The following is a 20,174-nucleotide window of genomic DNA, read 5'->3' as shown; positions in this document are numbered from 1 at the left end:
AAAGTTGCCATGTAAAGGAATTGAAGCCTGTGTGAGTAGGTATTTGTTCATACTTTAAACACTGCACATGAAACAGACAAGAAAAGACTGAAGACCAGGTGTTCACTCTCAATTAAAATTTTACCGCACAATCACACGCATATATACATGAGTGCCACAGTACACCCCCTGAACAGTGAAAAGAAAACATAATCATTTTAAAAAATCGGGCAAGTCTGCACTCAGTCACGCAAAGCTTAGGCACAGCGAAGCTTACTGTTTGCTACTGCTAGGTATGAACTTGGTTGCTGTTAGGTCTTAACTTGGTTTAACTTAACTATGCATGTAGGAAGGTATTCTCGAGCGATCATTTTTGGAGGTACCTTCCCTTTCCCGAAATTTCGCGTTACTAGCGCTGGATGCATCGGCGCCTACGAGCAACAGCATTCCTGGCATCCTGGCAGGCTAACCTGGTTACTGGCAGGCTAACCTGGTTCCTGGCAGGCTATCCAAGGTTGGCACAGTGCCAAGAACGCTGCTGCTTGCCGATGCTGAACGTGTTGGAGGCTAGCCGCTCGATATCAATCGGCCGGCATCGCTGTGTCTTGAGCTTTGCAAGGCCTAGTGCAAGCTCTTGCCTTTTTTTTATACTGGTTTTCTCCTGGCTTAGCGTGCCCCGGAGAGAAGAGAGGCAGGGGTCGGGAAGGCAGGGAGCTGGCGAGGAGGATACCGCGTGCATGCGCATGCACGCAGTATCCTCCTCCTCTGGGTTGACATGGCTACCACGGCTATGCACCACAAATTACGGCTGGCTTAAACAGCATTGCCGTTAAAAGCAACAAAGAAATTCTGTATTTGGAGAGTTAATTTTGTTTCCTCATCATTTTTGGGGGGAATGCTGTGGTGCTCTTAAGCCTCAGTTGAGAGTGAGCACTTGGACCCTGTTCTTTCCATACTCAGTGTTTCGTGCATGCTGTTTCAGTGTAAATCAGTCCAAAGCACCAGAAGCAACTACAGTTAAACCTGGATATAACGAAATTGACAAATTCCCGAAAAACTTCGTTATAAAGAGGATTTCGTTATATGCAGGTTCGGCACGAAAATTCGAAAAATAAACGTTTACCGTATTTACTCGATTCTAATGCTCCCTCAATTGTAACGCGCACCCGTTTTCGTCGAAGCACTCATCCTCGGAATGTCACACCAGGTCCATGACGCGTTGTGGCCCTAAAATTGGTTTTGGTTCATAGATATTCCGTATATAAGGTTACGGCCACGCTAGCGGCAAAAAACGCGCGCGTCATGCAGCGAGCGGCAAGTTGCCGCGCGTCAGCGCCTTGCCGCAAGGCCACCGTGGCACGCGCGAGACGCGCGGCAGCACGGTAATATCTCCCCCGCTCTCCGAACGTGCAAGCAACACCGCGAGCGCTCGTTGTTTCATGCGATAGACGACGATCGTCGATTGAAAACCCGGTGCGGACCGGCGGCGTTCCGGTTGTGATGGCTCTGTAACGTCACCCTCGTCGCTCTTGATTGGTTCTTCATCTCGCGGCACGCGGCATTTGCCGCAGAACCCATTTCGCGCGGCACGCCGCAAGGCCCCCGATTCCTGCCGCTTTTGCCGTGCGTGGCATGACGCGTTGCCGCGCGTTCCTGACGCGCGTTTTTGCTGCGTGTTTTTGCCGCTAGCGTGGCCATACCAAGGGCGATAACGCAGTCGCCGCGCGCCGTATGCTGTATGTGCGAGTGAAAACGTGCGGGGGGAGCCGACGACCGCGTCTAAATCTCGCGCGCGCAAGAAAAGCAGGGAGGAAGCGCGCCTTCTTCCGTTGCGCTCGAGGCACCGGCGAGGGAGCGAAGGGGGAGGGATAGCGGGGCGGCGCGCGGTCGCGCAGGCCGTATCTTGAAAGCGATCTGCGTTGGGGCAGAGTCTAGCAGTGTAGGTGCGTCGGCGGCTCGTAGCTTTCTGCGTGCTGTGTTCTCGGCGCTCAGTTTGCGTTGAAGCGGTAGACAACAGCCACGAAGGTCACTTCGCTCGCTTCTCCAGCGGCGCTTCCACACGCTGCCAGCGTTTGACAGCGCATGTCCGCGCTCATTGAGTCTGATGTGCCACAGCGTGTACCAGCGCGTCGGCAACATCAAGTGGAAAAGGAGAGAGTGCCGGCTTGGCGGGCTAGGCCAGCTGCAGCAAGCGGCAGGATCAGATTTGAATGAAGGGAGGGGGAAAGGTTACGCCCGCGGCGGCAAGATCGCCGGGTCGAGGGATGCAGGGCCGCCTCGCGCACGCACGCACGCACGCACACGTGCGCTCGCTTCGCATTCCATCGCGGCGTAGAAGGTGCTTCCGGTTGCTGCTCGCGCAAAAACGACAAAATTTGGGGCGAAATCTCTAGGTGGTCGGAGGGGGAAATTCGTTATATCGAGGGGGTCTCCCGCTGCCACTTCGTTACGTAGAGGTCTCAAATACATGTGCTTATATGGAGTAACGGCGGGGAATCGAAAAACTTCGTTATATCCAGGAATTCGTTATATGGAGGTTCGTTATAAGCAGGTTTAACTGTACTAGTTTTTCTTACAGGTCCTAGAGTCCCTGTGCTTGTGGCTGTCATCTTCCACTGTCCCTTGTCGTTAGTGCTGTTCACATTGTACAGACAATAGTCAGACTGTTTTGGAAGGAACTTATGGCAGTCTGTTTATATCTTACATCCCTGTCAAGTTGTCTAACTATGTAATAATTACTAAATGTGTAATGATGTAGACAGGAAGTGTGCCTGCCCATGGTATTCTTTTTGCTACATTTCGTTTGCCTTCTTGAGCCAAATAGCTCGTATTGAAAACAGCTCTCATGAGACTTGCTGCTAGAATATACACTGTTTTTGTGTATTCTTATTTGTAATGGGACCCTCACAGATTTTTACGTATTACGGACAGCACGTGTGGCAGCTTCTAATTGTGTTTGTAGCAGTGTTGTAGGGTGATTTTCTAAGCATTGCATTTTGTTTCTTTGCTTGGGCTTAGCACAATTATGTTGTTTAATATTGAATAAAGAAAGCGAACACCGAGCACAAAGGGTACTAGGGTTAAGGTTTCATCTCCTACATATGAACCTTGTTTACAGTAGAATGTGAAATCATTGAAACAGTCGCTTAATTACAATGCATAACGTGACATAAACATGTGATCTAGACATCTGGCATACACTGTGAAGAAGCGATGTATGCTAGGTGTCATTGTCACGTCATGCTTCTTACGTGACTACTTTCTAATTTTTACCTTTTGTGCAAGTGCAAATTATATGCGAGTTGTTTGCCTTGACTGTATTCAAACAGATTCTCTGCACAGTTTCCTGGCTTGCTTCACTTTGTTTACATAAATCGAACAGCCAACCGGATGCTAGCAACAATCATCGATACTGCAGAGCTTCATGCCCGGGTAATGTGCCCATCTGTGCAGCTAAGCCCCATATACAATGAGCACCTTTGTGCTGCAGATGGTATTTGGCATTAATGGGTTGGTTATAGTTTTAGTTGCCCTTAAAGCTACCCACAAAGTATGGCTCTTCTCAGAATCTGTGTTAACCAGAACAAGCAGCTCCTTTTTGGAACATACTTTGGCCTTGAGAAACATTTGGAGTTAAGCAAAGCACTTAAAGGGACACTAGAACAGAATGTTAAAGTGCCCTCGAACACTTTTCAAGCCACCGTCTTTCTGTTGCAGGTTTCATATACTGACAATTGGAGATGCTTTTAGCGTAGGCCAAAACACCAATATCGAAGTATTTCATATTTTAATGATGTAAACAGATCACTAGATCGCTGCCGACCGCATCATCCCCTAGTGGCACTCTACCAGAAGCATCGACGTCACCACTCGCTCCTCCAGGATTGGTTAAAAACAAAGTTGCAGATAACCACTGCATTGTTGCAAAAACGTGATATATTAAATTTTTATTTTATTTTTGTTTGCTGTACTTTTTATATAATGCAAACAGATAGTCATAAAGAAAAAAATATGCTACTACCACAAAACACGATAGGGGGCGCTGGCTGTTCTTTGGTCTCTGGTATGGTGGCATACCTCTGGCCTCTGAGCACAAAAGCTCCTCTTCTTGCTTGTGTACGCTCGTGAGCAGCCTTGTCGCCTCGCTGCCTGATTTTGCACGCGAGTGTTCACGTGGCACAGGTTTCTCGCCTCGGTGCATCATTGTTGCCGCACTCTTTTTATTGTTTGCGGTGCTGCGCTAGTGTGTACTAAATTACACTCTAGCTGCGCTGAAGAAAAAAAACATTGCGCAGTCCCAGGTTGCTCGGCCGGCAGTCACAAACATGAAATGTGCTAGAATGCACAAAGGTACTTTTTTACCATGGTAACAGCGTCATCTGCAACCCAGTGTAACCGAACTACATGAACATAGAACGTGTAGGCAACCATGGAGTGCATACTTCTGCTACTTAGGCACTTCGGGCTTTTACCATTGGCAGCGAGGGGTTTCGTCAGTAGGTGAGAAAAATAGGGACAGAAGACTGCAAAATTTGAGTTGAGGCCATGAATTTTTTTGAGATTTCTCGGCTGAATAACTTCAGACTGCGTACTCCTGTCACTGCCGTTGTATTTATCTCTCCAACCGTCAATCTATGCAACCCGCGACTGAAAAACAGTGACTTGAAAAGTGTTCGAGGGCTCCTTCATGTTAAGCTGTATTGGTAAATTATACTTGTGGAGTACTAGAAACACGTGGTACTAGAGGCAGAGAAGACACAAAAAATGAAAGATGGCCTTGATATTCCCAAGTAGCTCCTGTGTCATCAGATTTGAACAGTGTCTGCTCGGGACTAGTTAATAGTTTTATCAAATAACAAGGATTAGATTGAATTGTAATGTAACCTAATTCTAAACTTCTCCTGACCGAAAACAAGCCCACACATGCAAAAATACCTTGAAATTTGTGACATCATACAAATGTACCGGCATGGAATTCAGAGAAGGAAACTGCGTTTCACCTTCCGTGTTGTTAACCAGCCTTCTTCCCCAATAATGCAAATCAAATTTTGAAGAAATACTTCACCAGACTGACTGTTACTCTTAAGTGTCCCTTTTTAGGCCTTTGCAATAGGACACTTTCAGGTCTTGTCCATTTACTTCACTTCTATGGTTGCAGTCTGCCAGTGTACATCAGAATGCCATCCCTGCACACAATGTTGTCGCTGACACCAGCATTTAGACTGTTCATGCCTTATGAATGTCCTCTCATCAGCCATCATTAGCTTTGTTCTCTGCCCTGCAAAGCCAATTAACCAAAAGCCTCGTTTAAATTAAGTGGCTCCAAAATTTGAAAACATAGTGGGCCAACCAAAATATTGAGGTGTGCTTGAATTGACTAAAATTTTGAATTATTGAGAGTCGACTGTACAGCCTATCACAAAGAAGTAAAGGCCAGGGGCTATTCCTAGTAACAGCTGGCTGGCCATTGCTTTCTGCAAGTACATTACTGGGTAACCCAGTAATGTTTCAGTAACCCAGTAAATTGTTTCAGCAACGACTGTCTCCAAGTGTCAAAGCTATGGGATTACACAAAAATTATAATTTTAACTAGTCCAGATTTATGGCAGTGGCAGACCATAGAAACTGTGAGATAATTGCCACCAAGCCCTTCAGTTCATTAACTTTTACAAACTATAGCTTTAATTAGTAACTTCAGCACACATGTTGCAATTGTGGAATTGACTCAGGTTAGTACTTGAGGGATGTTCACTTATTAGAAATGTTGAGGCTAGCACAAGTTTTCATGCGTCTTCAAATTTGTGGCACAACGCATTGATGTTCCAGTTATTTTCTCACAAAGCAGTCCTTACATACTGGAGTACAAAGCAATCTTAAGTACAGTGTAGACCGCGTTTAACATAAGTCGCCGGAGTCGCGAATATCGCACTATAAGCAATACCGCACTATAACCAAAGCAACAATTTTCAAGGCCCGCACAAATGCAAAACATGTGCACCGAGCCGCCACGCGTATGTGACAGTCGAGGAATGCGGCTAGAACGTTTGCATTCAATTTACAGTTGAATCTCGTTAAATCGAACCAAATCATGTGGCGGTGCCTCCGACCGGCATTGCTCCGGCACCGCCATAGAGTAAAAGCTTAGGAGAGACCCCTCAATGTCGTGCGCGAACAAAACAAAAAAAAAAGAAAAAAAAATGCTGCGGAAATTTCACCCTCTCTCAAATGGCAAGGTCGCCGATTCTGCGTTGCGCCGGAACATGCGAGGGCGTGCCGACGTCTCAGCCATGCCACCGTAGCCACGCGTAGAAAATTGCAGTGAACCCTTCTTTCTCGAGAACTTTATGCTTCCTCTACTATCTAGTCACGTGTTGACCTTGCACGCTGCGGCTACGGCGCAGAGGGAAGCAGCGGCGCTGTCCCGGGCCGGCCAACGAAACCCCACGCCGGCAAATGCCCGCTTCCCGACAATGACAGAAAACGAAACTTCGGGGAGCTGGCGCCGGGCCGGCTGTAGCGGCGGCACCTGCATGGCGGCGCGGGCGCGCACGGTGACAGTCGAAAGTGAGGGAGCTACGAGCGAGGGCGAGGTTTAGGGCGAGGGGAGCCACCGAAGTGGCAGAGTTGCCGAGGCGAAATCCGCTTTCCTGCCGCCCTCCTCCCTCACATTCCACGGTCTCCGCGTGCGCCCTTCGCCGTGACGTGCCGGCGCCGCCCGATCCCTGAACTTTCGTTTACTGCCGTTATCGTGAAGCAAGCGTTGGCTGGCGTTGGCTGGCGTTGGCAGTTTCGTGGCCCTCGCTCGCTATGCGCGCCGTGATATTTCACGACTCGCACTCAAGATTCTGGTTTCAGCCTCACTGGCTGTTCGTTCGCACCACGTGCCCTTCTCCTCCACTTCGTCTCTCTTCCTCGAGCACCCTTAGGGTGCCCGTTGGAGGGGAGCGTTTGTTCGCTTCTCCTATGACTTCCGTACTCCCAGGCAGCCGCACTGTAACCGGTATTTCATTTCCCGCAACTGCACTATAAGCGATACGTGTATACATGGAGTGCGATGGGAAAATTAATGGGAGTCTGAAAAAAAGACTGCACTATATCCGGTCCTGCACTATAAGCGGTTACGTTGGTCTATACTGTACCAAGGTATCCGTGGCAGATTTCAGGATAAATATCTCGAAACTTGTGATAGTTTCAGGATTCGCACTAACTTTACCATAAGCACTGACCGTCTTTAATTCTACAATTAAAATGTATGTGCTCCAAGTTATTAAATACAAAGTTTGTAAGTAAAAATTAGTTAAAGATAGTATTGCCAATTGTTGCACAATATTTGATGTCCACCACTGCTATAAATAATGGCGGGCAAAAATTATTTACTTTTGATCACCTCTTTTTAATAATTGGAGATAGTTGTCACTGAAGCACCCCACATTTCGAGTTGTTCCAAATTGCAAATTGTTTGTTTAAAAGGAGACATATCTTCCCGATGTAAAAGTAGATTTTAATGCACACTTCAGTCCAATCGTAATGACACCACATATAACAATGCATTACTTGTAACAGCTGAATACTTTCGTGTTGTAAGCTTTTGTATTGCATCTGTGCTGAAATTAACCGAATATAATGATGCATTCATTTTAATATGCCAAGTATATTGGCTAAGCTCTGATTTTCAGAGAGATATTATGTGCAGTGCTGAACATCCAAAACAAAAGATTGGTTCAAAGGAAGATGGAGGCTTGAAGTGATGATTAACTGTAGTAGAATAAGGAATTTCACTGAAGCCAAAGTTTCGACAAGTCCCCTTGTCAAAGCGTTGACTGCTTCAGTGACATTCCTTGTCGTATTGCACTTTAGTACTGCACTGATAGAGACATTAATAATGACGATGAAATGTTGTCATAAATGATGCATGCATGGCCTAAAAGATGGTCTGACATGGGCTTCTGGAGCACATGGTTTACTTCACATTGTGCTAAGATTGGAAAACAACATTAGACAAATGTATGGTCTTTAGTTCAGGAAGTTGGGGGTATTTTTATGTTAGCTTGAATATAATAATTGGGTACAGTGATGAATTTTCGAGCTTGTCAGTATCATTAGTGGACTCAACTGTTTAAATTCATGAAGTTTCTTTGAGAATGCAAGACTAGATGTCCTTTCAGGTTTGCTTGCATTGGGCAAATTATACTTTGTGCTGTGTTTACTATTGTGCTAGTGTCATAATCTGGCTGGACTTCAACTGTTCTGTACGTTGGCTGCCATGCAAAGCTCCTCAGCCCTCAGAATTCTCAATCGGAAGGCCCACATATGCTTTTATAGTCACAAGTGAAAATTTAATGCCATTTGGCCTCCAGGAGCCACTTCACAACATACTATATATGCGCTTTGAGCTTTCTACCGTTGCTTGCTGTTGTTGATGATGATGACCACTGGTAGTTGGGTCCCTTTGAAATAGAACAATACTTGCAACCTTGTCCTCAAACATGGGTATGCTGGAAGTTCTGGATGGAACAACACTACATCTCCTGACATAGCATATTCAGAAAAATAAATTATTAGGTAGGCTCTATCGGAGGAACGCAGCCGCAGTGGAATAAGGGAAACATATTGTGCATGCTGCTGAGGGTGTATGGGCACTAAGGTGCAAAAATGACGTAACCAAATACACAAGTGACATTTATTCACACATTACAATGCTTACATGCTTAACTTATGATACAGCTAGTGGGGGTCCTACAGTCTAATCTTGCAATCATGCTCACTCCCTTATTCGTAGTGGGCTTGCCGTGGTCAAATGTGGTGGGTGTGAAATGTCATCTCTCTTGTCTTGTTGCCCGAGTCTCCTCGCACGATTTCTGGACCATGTGTGTCAAATGTGAGGGCGTCATGGCCGATAAACATAGGTTTGAGTTTGATGGATTATACCTACTATGCCAGAGTGAGCTCTCTTAAACGCGACCACTCCCACTCGGATCGACAAACGTACTGCCAAGCTGTGCCTCTGAACACCAAGCGAGAGGCTAAATTTAGCTCTGATTGCATTATGCATGGTGTAACAACGGTGCCATCTGTGCACCCAGCACATGCATGATCGAGTAATGGCTTTTTTCATCTACACAACGGTACCAAAGTAAGGCACGTGGGTAGTACGGTTGCAAAGATATAAGCTATAATAGTTCAGAATTTTTTCGACATGTTTTTAGTAAATGCAGTTTTAGCAAGCAACCCTGTATGCTGACCAAACTGAAGGATTTTTTTACGTAAAAAGGGGAGGAGGGGGCACATTGACAGTGGTAACACATTTCACCCTGAGCACTTTGCATTGAAAGTAGGGATGAAGTTTCACAGCACCTATCTTGTCGCTTTCTTTCTTTGTAATGTGCGTCTCTGTGCTGTGTTCCTTAAGAAGAAAGTAGGAATGTGGTAGTCTGTGGATAAGTTTTCGAGGGCTGCAGAGCTTTGTAAGGCCACCAACTTATGGAGATGCAGAAAAAGTTAATACTAGCTGTACTCGTCATAGCTGTCAAAGATTGGTGCATCACCAAGCCATCTTGTCAATTGTGTGAAACACTAGTATGAGCGAGATTTGTGCTTTTCTGTTATGCCTTGCAGGTGTGGAAAGGCTGGGAGTTTGCCCAGCGCTACAGCCATGAGGGATCATTCACTGCCATGTGGGTGGATGGGGACCTACACTTCTCGTACACTCTCTGGTTTGAGAATCATGCTGTAAGTTTACAAGCATCCCCATTGGATTCTTTCTGCACTTTTTTCGTGCCATTCTATTGCCATTTTGGCATGCTGGCCTGCTGCTGCGTCTGTCAGTGCACTGCTGACAAATAGAAAGCAAATTGCGTTTGTATGATTGCTTATATAGGATGTTGTAAGATTTAACACAACTTTTAAATATTGCCTGTACGATTCTACTCTTTGAGCTGGATTATTTGAGGAGGCATACACTATCTGCATAAAAAATTGCAATGCCCAATTAGGAATTCAAATTAGTATTAGTCCAAATTAATAATTGAGAAAGCATGATGCGAGTTAAGTCTGATGCCTCACGTGCTAGTTTCTAATTTTTCAGTCTTTAACTTCAGCATAAATTGCCTGACATTTTTCTGTAATTACAGTTAAACTTCAATATAACGAAGTCGGTGAAACCGGCAGTTTGCTTCATTATATTGAAATTCAATCTTTTATGCAAATAAATACAATCACCAATGGATTGTTCTTGCACGGGAGAGGCCGCGAAATTTTCTGAATTATCAAGCAATCTTTTTAAAAAAGCAATTTGAATAAGAAAAAATAATGATTTCGTTGTGAATTTGCGAGTCGGCAACGAAAAATACGGTTTCATGCCGTGTCAACGAATCCAAAAGTCATTGCAATTACCTATGCATGGGCCAATTTCACACTCAGTGCAATACCAGGCTGATCCACGGCAAGTTTTTTTGCTTAATTATGAAGCTTAGTAATACTTTAGTGGTGCGTAAACCTTAGTAATACTTTGGATGTGCATAAACCATTTTGTGATGCTTTAGTATGCATTTCATCTCTATATGGCTTCTGTCTGTGTGTATTTGGTACTGAAGCAGCCTCTCTCATGTAAGTTGCGTGCACCAATCCCAGTATATCAGCTTGCACCATGATCCTCCCATGAGCATCACCTATATTGGTCTTGCCAAACAAAGAAACCCCAAGACCAATATTATTATGAGTACTTCACCCTGCTCCTCTACTATTCTGGTATCAGATTGATGCAGTGCTGTCTTATAATCTGCTTCCCAGGGCAAACCTGTAAAGCCGAAGTGTGCCGTGAACCCTGCCAGCCTGCAGCAAATGTCATACCCAGGAGTGGTTTCCAGTAGCTTTTATGGGTAAGTGTTAATTGCTACCCTTTGTTCAGGTGAGTAGCTCAGCTGGTCTAAAAGGGGATGCTAAGGAGGAACATTTTGCTGGAATGTTCTGGAATACTAGAGTACCTCAAGCAGCGCCGTGGTAAGCCAGGAAAGCCACATTAGTCCCTCATGACAGTGTGTGCTCGGAACTACAGTCAAACGCCTAGGTATACAACGTAGTGCTTGGGACCTCTGAAATCATTCATAATACAAGTCACTTCATTGTAAAGATTGCGCACCTCACAACCCACAATAGAGCATTCTAAGCATGTTGAATCAGAGGAAACCTTTATTTAACGTGAATTAAAGAGAGACTTAGTGAAATAAGTTGGAAATTTTTTTATGCATACTTTTACGGAATGTGCGACTGCAACCGACCTTATTGTCCCGATAGCATGCTCTGTGGCAAAACATCGGAGCTACGCAAGGTAAAGTTGGTGATTGTCGAATGCCACTATCACCTCCTTTGCCATCAAAATTCTTAGTTCATTTACAGGCTCTTCGCTATGGTTGCCTACGTTAACGTTCACATCCTTATTTCTGTCCTAGATGGCTTTGAAGGAGTCATCAGTTATGATTGCACCATCAGGTCATAATCAACTCCATTGTATTCATCAGCCATCGCACCTACTGGTACATTACAACAAATATCGTACGAATTGAGCAATTCCTGGAGCAGTGCTGCAAGACTGCAACATTAATTGACATCGGCACGCACTTCAAGTGCGTCACTGGAGCCGCATGCCTATACCGCTAGCACAGAGCAGAGCTCAGTGGCGTCTGCGGAGAGCAGTGGCAGCACCCCTATACATAGTGTTCGTTGTAAAATAACAATTCATCCGTCGGGCACGATAAATTCCTTCATTGTACAGGCAAATTTGTTGTAGTGGTCCTCATTGTAGAGGCATTTGCAATACATGTGAAACATAAGAATTTTGCCAGGACATAATTAATCCTTTGTTGTACAGGTCATTTCATTGTAGAGGCATTCATTGTAAAGGTGTTCAACTGTAGTTAATAGTTTATCGATAAACAAGGACTCTGTTGCATTCTAAAGGAGACTACCAAGTGAGCTTTGAGAACTTTTTCTGTACAAGAACGGCCCAAACGTGGGACAATGTACTTTTGAAATCTATGATGTCTAGTAATGCACTGTTTCTGCGCTTTGGGCATGAAATTCAAGAAGGGAACTTTGCCCACTTATTTTGTTACGCTAAATAAATGCAAAGTGAGACTTGAAAGAATAATTCAGGAGACTGAACTTGGTCTCATTCTTTAGTTAGTGCATTTTTAAAATACCGTTCTAATTTAGTGATTGCAGCCATTGGTTTGGGGCCATATCTTAAAATGTTTGACTTCTGCTAATTACTTGCTCTTTCCCAGCTACCATTTGTTGACACACTACCATGTCTCAAAATGATGAAAGCAAGCACGGTTTTAATGAATTATATTTTTACTTCAAGAGTGGTGGCGTGGAGCAGAGGTAGAACACCCGGCTTCTAATCTGAAGGTCGTAAGTTTGAATCCACCTCCAATTCACTACATTTTCCAGGCATGGAGTGGCGCCTGACACCGGCAAAAAAAAAAAGTACTACTGAGAGCTAGTGGAGCTGTACTAGTCCAGGTGCAACCAAATTAGGAAGGCCCACTAAGCTTCAACAAAGTCACTCCCTCACCAGAACAGGAATTGGCCTCCCTAGTGCAGTATTCGGCCACTACCTCCCTCACGACTCCTACAATGAACCCATGGCCCTCAGTCCCCAGGGGCGGCAGAGCACCTGACCAAGGCGGCGGTCAGACCTGCGACGCGGTAGAGGGTGCTAAGAATCTCTGGGTCCGGACCACGGAGCAAGAAACCTTTAGGAGTGGAAACTCCGCCAGTTGCGGCGACCAGAAAATGTCACAAGCCCGCGGAGCCACTATCATGCTGGCGGCTGAGAAAGAAATTATCACCGTCTTGGTTGCCCAGGCAACCGGTCACATGTGTTGATCCCGTTCGCAGCCGCGCGCGTTGCTCCCGTTCGGTTGCGCGCCTCACAAGCTCTACTGAGGGCACTCACGCGTCCCACCTGCGTCCCATCTTAGGCTAGCAAATTCCAAACAATGGTACACTGCACGTATCAGCGCTGTTAGTATTACGGCCCTCGAACAGACACCGACAAGAACAGTTGCTGTTTGACTTAAAGGCCCACAAAAACAATGTTACGGCGTGCACGCTGAAGCGAACGCCGAACACCCGTGTCGTCTGCTTTGAGCGGGATACACGGGCGCCGCCGAAGAGAACGCGCCCGAGCAGCCCGCCGGGCTTCTGCTTTATTTTTTTTTTTTTTCACTGCTGCTTGCATGACGCGCCGCAAGACGCCGCCACTGGATGCGCCCCTGTCGGCGCATACTAATGTGACGTTATCTGGTCGCACGTGAACGCCCGCGCTGACGAGAGTTCCTACTCCTAAATAATCTTCCTCCGTGGTCCGGACAGGCCGCCACTGGAATCTGAACCTGGCAACATTCAACACGCGCACCCTCTCGAGTGAGGCTAGCTTAGCAGGGCTATTTGAGGAATTACCAGGCATCGCCTGGGATATTATCGGCCTTAGTGAGGTTAGAAGAACTGGTGAAGCTTATACTGTGCTGACTAACGGCCACGTCCTCTGCTACAGAGGTCTTCCAGATAAGAGAGAATTCGGGGTAGGATTTCTAATCCCTAAGGACATAGCGGGCAAGATTCATGAATTCTACAGCATTAATGAGAGGGTAGCAGTCATCGTAATAAAGCTGAATAGGAGCTATAGAAGGAAAGGTAGTACAAACCTACGCCCCAACCTCCAGTCACAATGATGAAGAAATAGAACAGTTTTATGAAGATGTTGAATTAGCGATGAAAAAGATGCAAACTCAGTATACTGTAGTCATGGGCGACTTCAATGCAAAAGTGGGGAAAATGCAGGATGGTGAGCAAGCAATTGGCAACTATGGCATCGATTCTAGGATTGCTAGAGGAGAGATATTGGTAGAATTCACAGAAAGGAATAGGCTCCAAATAATGAATACCTTCTTCAGGAAGCGCAGCAACAGGAAGTGGACCTGGAAAAGCCCTAATGGAGAAACAAGGAATGAAATAGATTTCATACTTTCTGCCGATCCCAGCATAGTGCAGGATGTAGAAGTGTTAGGTAGGGTAAAGTGCAGTGACCATAGGTTAGTGAGGTCTAGGATTTGTCTCACTTTGAAGAGAGAAAGAGCAAAATTAGTCAAGAAGAAACAGGCCAACCTAGATGCAGTAAGGGTAAAAGCAGAACAATTCAGGCTAGTGCTCGCAAAGAAACATGCAGCTTTAAAACAGGAAGATAAAGACAACATAGAGGTAATGAACGAAAGCGTAACTAGGTGGATCTCGGAGGCAACAATTGAAGTGGGAGGCAAGGCACCAAGGCAACCAGTAGGTAAGCTCTCCCAAGGAACAATGGACCTAATAAACAAACGGCAAAACATGAAAGTGTCAAACTCGAGAAATCAGATAGAATTCGCTGAACGGTCGAAACTGATCAACAAGAAGAAAGTAAGGGATATTCTAAATTATAACGTGGAAAAGATTGAGGAAGCAGTAAAATATGGATGCAGCATGATATCAGTGAGAAGAAAACTTAGCATAGGACAAGGCAAGATCTATGCACTCAAAGATAAGTAGGGTAATTATCATCAGCAATTTCGATGACATGGTAAAAGCAGCGGAAGAATTCTATACTGACCTGTACTGTACTCAGAGCAGCCAAGCTACTTTCATTCGAAGTAGTGATGAACAGGATACAGAGGCTCCTACAACTAGCGATGAAGTTAGAAGGGCCTTGCAAGACGTGACCAGGGGAAAATCTGCCGGAGAAGATGGAATAACAGTCGATTTAATCGAAGACAGAGGAGATATCATGCTTGAAAAGCTTGCGGCCCTTTATATGCAGTGCCTCACGACTTCTAATGTACCAGAGAGCTGGAAGAACGCCAACATTATACTAATCCATAAGAAGGGAGACATTAAAGAATGGAAAAGTTATAGACCCATTAGCTTGCTTTCAGTATTGTATAAAATATTCACCAAGATAATTTCCAATAGAATCAGGGAAACACTTGACTTCAGTCAACTAAGAGAACAGGCTGGCTTCAGGAAGGGATATTCTACGATGTATCATATCCGTGTCATCTATTAGGTAATCAAGAAATCTGTGGAGTACACTCAGCCTCTCTATATGGCTTTCATAGATTATGAAAAGGCATTTGATTCAGTTGAGATACCAGCAGTCATAGAGGCATTATGTAATCATTGAGTACAGGAGGCATACGTGAATATCTTGGCAAATATCTACAAGGATTCCGCAGCTACCTTGGTTCTCCCCAGGAAAGTAGAAAGTTGCCTAAAGGGGTCAGGCAAGGAGACACAATCTCTCCAATGCATTCACTGCATGCTTAGAAGTATTCAAGCTCTTAGACTGGGAAGGCTTAAGAGTGAGGATCAATGGTGAATATCTCAGCAACCTTCGTTTTGCAAAGATATTGTCCTATTCAGCAATAATGGGGACGAATTACAACAAATGATTGAGGACCTTAACCGAGAAAGTGTAAGAGTGGGGTTGAAGATTATTATGCAGAAGACAAAGGTAATGTTAAATAGCCTGGCAAGAGAACAAGAATTCAGGATCGCCAGTCAGCCTCTAGAGTCTGTAAAGGAGTACATTTATCTAGGTCAATTACTCACAGGGGACCCTGATCATGAGAAAGAAATTTACAGAAGAATAAAATTGGGTTGGAGTTGGATGTCAGGCATTGCCAAATCCTGACTGGGAGCTTACCATGGTCGTTGAAAAGAAAAGTGTGCAATCATTGCATTCAACCAGTACTAACATATGGGGCAGAAACTTGGAGGTTATTTATTTATTTATTTATTTATTTATTTATTTATTTATTTATTTATTTATTTATACCTCAAATGCCCCTGGTATGGGGTATTTGAGAAAGATGCTTGAGAACAAGTTAAGGACCACACAAAGAGTGATGGAACGAAAAATGTTAGGCATAACATTAAGATACAGGAAGAGAGCGGTGTGGATCAGAAAGCAAACGGGGATTGCTGATATTCTAGTTGACATTAAGAGGAAAAAATGTAGCTGGGCAGGCCATGTAATGCGTAGGATGGATAACCGGTGGACCATTAGAGTTACAGAATGGATATCAAGAGAAGGGAAGCGCAGTTGAGGATGGCAGAAAACTAGGTGGGGTAATGAATTTAGGAAATTTGCAGGTGCAAGTTGGAATCAGCTAGTGCAAGAGGGGTAATTCGAGATCGCAGGGAGAGGCCTTCGTCCTGCAGTGGACCTAAATATAGGCTGTTGATGATGATGATCTTTACTTCAGTGCAGACAGTTGTGTAAAATGGCATGAGGCATAACACTCTAGTGAGACATCATAATAAAATAGGTTGATGTGCGCGTAGATATGAATGTGTCTGTGTCACTTCGAAGGTATTTACTGCTTTAAAAGTTTTTTTGCTTGCATTAGGGCTTCTGCACCTTTAAGCTCTTGCTGCCTGGTGTGTCATATATGATACATATTTCTTTACCATAAAGCGAGCAAACAGAGGGGAGTGGAGTAGAGAACAACTTCGTCAAACTTAATAGAATCAAAAAAGAAGTGTTATATGTTTACCCAGTATCTTTCTCATATCTAGCAATTAAATACATAGCCACTGTACCTCCAGAAATTTTGTAATATTTGTTTCTTTAAATATGTATGGCAGCAGTTCGTCTCACAGTGCCAAAAAAAGTGTAAATGAGCAGATTATTTTCACAATTTTTACACTTGAACTTAAAACAGAAAAATTACCAGAGTGTTTGTTTGCTGTTTATCAACCTACTGTGACATTTTGAATGAGAATGATATTCAGGTGGTTCTGTGAGGCAAGCATTAATTGCTGCATCTTATATGATGCAGCATGCATTTATCGGTTATAGTGGAACCTCGTTGATACGATCTTCACGGGAACCGGAAAATAAAGCGTATCATTCGAAAATTATATCATCCAACGTATTAGCCAACCAAATCGCATTAAAAAAAAATGTATTATTGTGAAAACCGTATTATGCAGAATCGTATCGAGGTTCCATTGTAGTTTGTGAACGAGAGCAGAGATTCTTTTTCCTCACGACAGAACACATTTGGTGGCAAAATATAATGTTTTTAACACGAAAGTGTTTTATGCCGGGGTCCACCAAGACTTCACTGACGTATTTCCGTCACGGAAATACGTCAGCTTACAATGTACACGAACATAATACAAAGAAAGAAACCAGAAGAAAAAGTTCCACAAACATGCAAAATTTGGAAATCGAACCCACGACCTCTCGGTCCGCGACGATAGATCACCGAGCGTTTAACCCATTGCGCCACAAACGCATTTGCAGAGAGCTACACAGACGCGCCTTATATATCTAACACTCCTCCGTGTACCCGCGCTCTTGCTCGGGGAGTGCCGCCGCCTACGAGCAGAAAAGAGAAGTACTGCATTATGACACTAACGCGCACCGACAGTGAACGCTTCGGTGGTCTCAGCACTACGCCGCCTCGATGCCAGCATTCGAAGGGACGCTGGCATCAAGAAGCACTACCAACGCCACCTAGGTGGCGTTCACCGTACTCAGCACAGCGGAGCGTGGCCTCCGCAATTAGCTCTGAAAATGTTTCTGAAGTTGATCGCGGAGGCTGCAATTACGACGCGCTGTACGCGCTGATTTGACTCGGTGACGATTCAGTTACGTGCTTTGTCTTGCGCGTTGTATTAGTGTGTCAGTTACGTGCTTCGTCTTTCGCGTTGTGCTAGCGTGTGCAGCGTAGTGCAGCTTCCATATGCACGACGGTTGCTCATGGTCATCGACGTTGGTAGTCGTGATGGAGGAGACGTGCCACCAGGCGTCAGCGTGGGTGCATCAACGCCTAAGGGCGCTTTAGCCACAAAACACCAATAGACATTATATATCAATGTGCAATAAACGTTACACTACTTCTGTGAAGACACGTTTCACTTTCGTGTTCTATACCGATTCCTATATAAGAGGGATCAACCACATTTTATAGGCTATATTGTGTCTTAGCACCATTATTCTCATGAAGTATGTCGAAAAATGCAAATGCCAGCAGTGTTCACGATAAACCTAAGAGCTAATGACAACAGAATCAACAAAGTACTCTCGGAGGAAGAGGAAAAATGCATTGCCGTATTTTTGCACCATATAACCCTGCACCAAAAATATTAAAAATTTAACAGTAAAGTCGGGGTGTGCACGTTATGTGTAAATTTCACCTTGATGTGTGGGTTTACAGCAGTGAGGCGTGTGCTGCCATGAAGCCACACCTCAAGGCAAGGTTATCCGCCGTTTGAATTTTTGTTATCTCCTAGGGAACCCCTTCCTCTCCTCACCCCTGCATGTTGATTGCGATTTGAGCTTGCGTGTCATGTGATCATACGTGACCCGTACCTGCGGCGCTCGCTCGGTTTGCGCGAAGGGCTTCGCAATACGGTGGAGAGCCAAATTATCCTTGGGATTTTGATCTCGGTCACGTTTGCTCCGTCGCCATTGCCCATTCGAGGGCTGCTCCATCTGCACTGTCATCCGCTGTTGTGTGAATGTTAGCTGCAAAGTTATCCTATTCACGTCACATGTCACGTGACTGATTCATCCATGATCACGTCCGTCATGTGAATCCAGATTTATCAGCATCGCCGAAGAGTGGGGTGAAAAGAGCTGCTGGCCAAAGGTATAACGTGAATAAGTCGTGCATCCATGAATGGAGACTGTTTTTGCCAAGATCCGAGCGTTGTTGTATGCAGTTATTTCTGCAGATTGCGTGCGTGTTTTTTTCTGGGCTGCTGTAATTGGGGGTGCGAGTTATTTGAGATGGCAGGTTATACACTGAAAAATACGGTATTTTGGCTTGGGGGGGGGGGGGGGTTCAAGCTCACAAAAATCGGTAATAGATATTAAGGCCATCAATTAGCCAATTATGACGTCATAAAGAAACTTGTACTGGCTGGAGCTGCCATAAATGTGCTCACTTTTTTTTTGAAGCTTTTACATAGGCTCTATTCTTTGCAGGTTTTCTGCACTACAAATGCCTTTGCATATGGTCGTGAAATATAGCCTTAACTGCACAGTGTATCATATATCATGCTCGACAACTTTCGCTCAAAAAATGCAGCCATGCATTTTTTCAGAAAATTGAGATTTTTTGGGGCATATCTGGCCTAAAACAAAGGCTTGCGTAGTTTTTTCAGAAGAAAAATAAAAATTAATGCAATAAGGGGTTAACTTTTCATGTGTGCGTCAAATACAGAGAGCTTTTTCTGAAAAGTGGCACTGCTTTTGCCACTTGTGCAAAAGTAGCCTTGTGGCCATTAACCCTTTCAGGGCCAAATTAATCCTGTTCATTGTATAAAATTGGTCTTTACAATTTGAGATGTGCATGATCGTGGTAGTTGAAAAAATAAAAAAAATTTTGTGCTCACACTTTTCAATCAAAACTTATTAAATGATTCCAATTGGAATCAGTGGGACTTGGTGGACTTGAAATGCGTCGTTTCAAGCAATACGTGAAAAGTCTATTTTAGATGAAATTCTTTGAAGCAATTCTTTTCTTTGTTGAGGCAGAGGTGTGTGCCACACTTCTTGCACCGAATGCGGGAGTAAGAACACATTCTTTATTTTTTTATAGTTTGCGCAATGACTTCGTTTTCATCGGACGAATCAATGTCACCTCGAGGGATCAGCACAAGCTTCGCGACTTCTTTCTTTTTCCAATAAAACTCGCATGCACTGATTGTCGCCATCTGTTCCGAAAGAAATTGCCCCCCAAAAAGTTTATCTACACGGCATAAGCTCATATCAACAGCATAAAATCACAAAAAGCTGAGCAAGGCTCCACCAATAATACAGGCTCCTGACGCGATAATGATCCATCAGGTAACACGCGCCCAAAACATGGCCAAGTACGGCATGGAAACGCCGTTTGAGCGCGAACAAACATGCAATTTAGTCAGTGAGGTAACGTCAATCGAAAATGTATCGCGTGAGTAGTCGGGGCCACTACGTCCCAATGATTCCATTTGGAATCATCAAGATTCGCAAAGATCTCCGGTACCCGCAAATACTTTTTGCCGAATAAATTTACTGCGAAGAGATAGCATAGCACCTAATAGTTCAAATCGAAATGTTCGAGAGAAAAATAAAGTAATTGTCGTACCTCTGCATGGTGAAA

At 44.5% G+C, this 20,174-nt stretch overlaps 1 protein-coding gene across 1 annotated transcript in view; it reads left to right on the top strand.

Moving 5' to 3' along the window:
- Positions 1-20,174, top strand: part of LOC119455923 (uncharacterized) — a 46,304-nt gene that overhangs the window by 23,540 nt on the left and 2,590 nt on the right. The window contains exons 12-14 of the mRNA XM_049660949.1: positions 3,294-3,411; positions 9,595-9,708; positions 10,768-10,856. Of these exons, the coding sequence (XP_049516906.1) occupies positions 3,294-3,411; positions 9,595-9,708; positions 10,768-10,856 (321 nt within the window). The remainder of the gene's footprint in view (positions 1-3,293; positions 3,412-9,594; positions 9,709-10,767; positions 10,857-20,174) is intronic.

The sequence above is a fragment of the Dermacentor silvarum genome, chromosome 1 (genome assembly GCF_013339745.2).
Source record: "Dermacentor silvarum isolate Dsil-2018 chromosome 1, BIME_Dsil_1.4, whole genome shotgun sequence".
NCBI classification, from domain to species: Eukaryota; Metazoa; Arthropoda; class Arachnida; order Ixodida; family Ixodidae; genus Dermacentor; species Dermacentor silvarum.
This window is presented reverse-complemented; position numbering and strand designations above follow the sequence as displayed.